Source organism: Zophobas morio, unplaced genomic scaffold (genome assembly GCF_036711695.1).
Source record: "Zophobas morio isolate AGI-343-1 ecotype UQ-CSIRO unplaced genomic scaffold, CSIRO_AGI_Zmor_V1 ptg000006l, whole genome shotgun sequence".
Lineage (NCBI taxonomy): Eukaryota > Metazoa > Arthropoda > Insecta > Coleoptera > Tenebrionidae > Zophobas > Zophobas morio.
The window spans coordinates 2,363,423-2,367,522 of NW_026972111.1; the positions used below are offsets into that span (position 1 = coordinate 2,363,423).

Below are 4,100 nucleotides of genomic sequence, written 5' to 3' on the forward strand. Positions count from 1 at the left end.
GCTTAGTTTGTTTCGAATACTCCGTGTATTTTGATAATATAAAGAAATAGATGAAACGTTGGGCTTTACGATTTTAAATAACTGGATACTTTTATAATGCGCGGAATACCTTTGACGAACTTAATTTGAAGATCGCTCTCCCCTTCAGCTTCTCTACGTTGTAACTCTTGCTTCACATTCCGAAAATATGCATTTTGTTTCGGCGTTTTGTCAGAGGATACCTTTACATTATGAAAACGCTGACTGTTCTGTATTCTGTTACGGTTTTCTTTTACCTTACGCAACGCAGAAAGGACATGGTCCGGATTATCCAGAATAATACGAATAGGACGCGGTAGGGACCTATTGGGATCAAATTTGCCTAGTCGATTACACTTAAGGACAGTTGTAGTTGGTTCATCCGTATTTCCGAATTCGGCCAAAAATTCTTTCACGTAATCTAAGTCCTTAGAGATCTTTACTGCGGGCGGCAATGTGGATGATTGTTCAGGAATACCATAAAATATCAAATTAGATTTACGAATCTGACGATCAGTCACTTCTTGAACAATTTCTTCGTAGTTGGTATCAGCGGGGACATTTTTCGCTTCCAGTAGTTGTTCTTGTAGAGTTTTTACCGAGTCTGATAACTTATCAATCAGTAACTTAAGTTGAGGAATAATTTCACAGCACTTGCAAGGAGATGCGGTGTTTGATTTTACAAGATTTCTGCAAGTATGACACTTCCATTCAAGACCGGTTATAGATTTAAAATTGTCGTATTGGCCCTTAGATATGTCTACACATTTAATGTGATAACACACACCACACTGCGAACATTTTAGTCCTGGGACTGTGGGAGTTATGAAATTATCGCACGCGCCACACGTTTGTGGCATCTTGACACACTCAGATTAAAAATTTATAAAAGTTTTTACAACTATGCCGAAAAATGTAGATAATTTGACAAAGAAATTAGCGCAGCACCAAGAATACGTCTGCACAGGTCAACGGTGGCGACTATTTTCTTTAATATTTTATTTATTTTTTTATTAACACTTTACGTCTCTAACGGTAAATTAGGCATTTTAGAATCATCAGAATTTTTTAAATTCGGATAAATATATAATTTTCGCTGCAATGCCTGAAGTAGATATAAAAAGACAAAAAACCTAAGATCAGAAGCCTAGTGATGAATTACACCTTGGAAAATCGATTAGAGTTGAACAGAATAAATCATCTGGTCTGTTTTGCAAAGAAACAGTAATTTTTCGAATAATGAAATCCAAAAAGTGAGGTTAAATTTGTCAAAACCAATGAACACGGTAATTAATTAAAAAATTACAATTTTGTAGGTACTCTGAAGGTAAAAATTGTGAAAAGTCATGTAATGGACAATAGCAGAGCAAGTCTGAGCACAATTGAAGAACAGTACCACTGTTTTAAAATGGCAATGAGTAGGTTTTGCTTTAAATAATTTTGCTAAAATTGTGATCCCGAAAGTTCAGTTTGTAAATTGCAAAGAATCGTCAAAACATTGTGCAGACGTGATTTGAAACCGGTGCTTTTCTCTTGAAAAAACACAACTGAAAGCCTTGATCTTCGTCCCTACAATAGGTGAAAACTGCCATGTCCAAACATTACCTTCAGCCTTGCAGTTTCTAGATATCTGAAACACATGTGTAACAAGAATGTCAAAGAAATTCTACCCAAAAGACACCCACATGGCCATCTTAACATCAAGATTTTACAAAAATAAAAAACATGAAAAAAACTGTTTTTTGAGACACTTAAAAGAGAAGACAGCAAACGAAAACAAGACAACTCAATTAATGAACAAAGTGTGGGAAAACGCACCAGTAATCAGTAAAAACGAAAAAATGTCTGTTTTTTTTTTAGTTTATAAATAAATGACTTATAGGCGATTGAAAAATTAACTTATTTTAAAATAAGCTTAAATATTTGGAAACAAAAATTATAAAAAAACTTTACATGGTTTTTCAGCACTAAATAATCTGTTAAAATCACTACAGTAATTACAAACAATTTGATCAACTGTGTAATTATTAATTAAGGAGTAGGTAATTCTCGAGGTGAAAAAATATCAGACTGTATCATTGTTTCAGTTGACAATGCTGTCAGCTCGTATCTTGTAACGTATTTTTTAAGATATCAAACTTTTAATAATTTTGGCATATTACCGTATAGCCTTTTGAACTTTGATCTTATATTGATAAAAATATCTTTTATTTTTACAGCGTAATCTGCTGTGTTGTGTAGATGCATTTTTATACCAGTTTGAACAGTTAACACTTAATTCACGACGCCATCAAGGTTAGTAACTTTTTTTTTATCAAACTACTTCCATACCTGCTGCAATTCATACTAAAATTTAAACCGCATAAGCAGCGAAAAATGTCGAACGACAAGATCGATGATTTGTTTGATAAAGCTGCGAAACAATTTAACAGTAGTGGAAAAGCACTAGATCAAGATACGGTTCGTCTTCAAGAATGGCTGGAAACACAACCGCATCTTCCAAAAATGTTGGGTACGTTTTTAACACACTTTTACCAATAAGATATCGTTTGCTTCCAGACGCACAAGCTCTAAAAAATTTTTTACTCCTCAATAAATGCAGTTTCGAGATTACGAAACAAAAAATCGACAACTACTATTCCGCTAGGTCAAAAGTACCAGAGATAGCGTTCGAAATGAATCCAAAACGTCCCTACTTTAAGGAATTTAAGGATATGATGTAAATGAACTCTGCGGAGATAGGGATAACGAAACTGGAGCAAAAACATATTGGTCTCACCGAAATTGAATTTTTGCTGCAGTTTTGGGACACCTGGTGTACAAAATACGTCACATTTGTAAAATTTTAGATATTTCGTGGATTACCCCCAATTAACGGACGAAATGTACAAAATTACTTATTTCAAACCAAAAGGGGAAATCATCCCAGACAAGTACGAACCTGTATACACCACGAGGAAATATCTTGTTATGCAGGAGCTAAGACTGAGGTGCGACGTGATGCATGGGGATATTCTGGTCTTCGATTGCAAAGGACACACGTTAAATATCGCTCTGAAAGCTACACCGGTGTTCATTTATAAAACCATGGTGTTACTCTATCAAGTAAAACAAACCGGGATTTAGGTCCAAATAAGTTAGGTGTCACTTTTTTAAATTTTTAGCAAATTTTCTCCATGCGTGTTAAGGCCGTACACGTAATAAACATGCCACCATTTGTCAAAACAGTAATAAATTTAATAAAAGGTGTCTTGAAGCCAAAACTTGCCGCAAGGGTAAACGTACTTTTTGAAAATGACGGTTCGTCTAGACTAATTTAAATTTTGTTGAAGATTTATATTCACTCAGACGAAGAAGTCTTGAAGAAACTCATTCCTCTGAACTTGCTTCCTGTCGATTTTGGAGGGGAGGGATTGTCCTTACAAGAACTGGAAGGTAAGTTGACTGGAAAATAAAACTGAAAAAGATAATCGTGAACATTGTAGATGATCTAGAAGCACGGTGTGTGAAAAACCAGGAGTTGTTTGATCGTTTGGATGAAATTAAAGTAGATGAAAGTTTGAGGCCGGCGAAACTGGAAGATGACGACACCTTAGGGGTCTATGGTAGTTTTAAAAAACTAGATATCGATTGAAGCAAAAAATAGGGACTTTTTTATTTTTGTTTAGTTTTTTGACGACAATGTTAAATAAAAACTTTCAAGTTTTAAAATTTCTGAATTAAATTATGCGATTCATTTTTTATTAACACAGCTGCCATCTAATACTTTCATCCTCCACCTTGACCTTAGTCTATCATTTTCGGAAAGAGTGTGACTCAAAGAGATAAAAACTCTTCCACGATGGTATAATTCGTCAATAATTAAAATTTTCCCAAGGTCCTCACTTACTTCGTTAATCCCACAAGGTAAAGTAAAACGAGTTTTGGCTCAAAACGAAATAAAAGTGGTGTTAAACTGGTCAGTGTTTTATTTTGTTTTATTTTTTTTATTACATCATCGTTTCGGAAATGAATACCAACAAAATCAGTCATATGTAGAAAACTAGTGTTAATTGTACTAGAGTTCGGTTCCAGATTTACAA

At 34.4% G+C, this 4,100-nt stretch overlaps 1 protein-coding gene across 1 annotated transcript; it reads left to right on the forward strand.

Moving 5' to 3' along the window:
• Nucleotides 1-2,254: 2,254 nt before the first annotated feature.
• On the forward strand, nt 2,255-3,729 carry LOC135122971 (alpha-tocopherol transfer protein-like). The gene is made up of 7 exons (XM_064047468.1): nt 2,255-2,313; nt 2,389-2,530; nt 2,578-2,737; nt 2,868-3,123; nt 3,183-3,293; nt 3,351-3,453; nt 3,504-3,729. The coding sequence occupies exons 2-7, from the start codon at nt 2,395-2,397 to the stop codon at nt 3,650-3,652; spliced, it is 915 nt and encodes a 304-aa protein (XP_063903538.1). The 5' UTR covers nt 2,255-2,313; nt 2,389-2,394; the 3' UTR covers nt 3,653-3,729.
• Nucleotides 3,730-4,100: the final 371 nt, after the last annotated feature.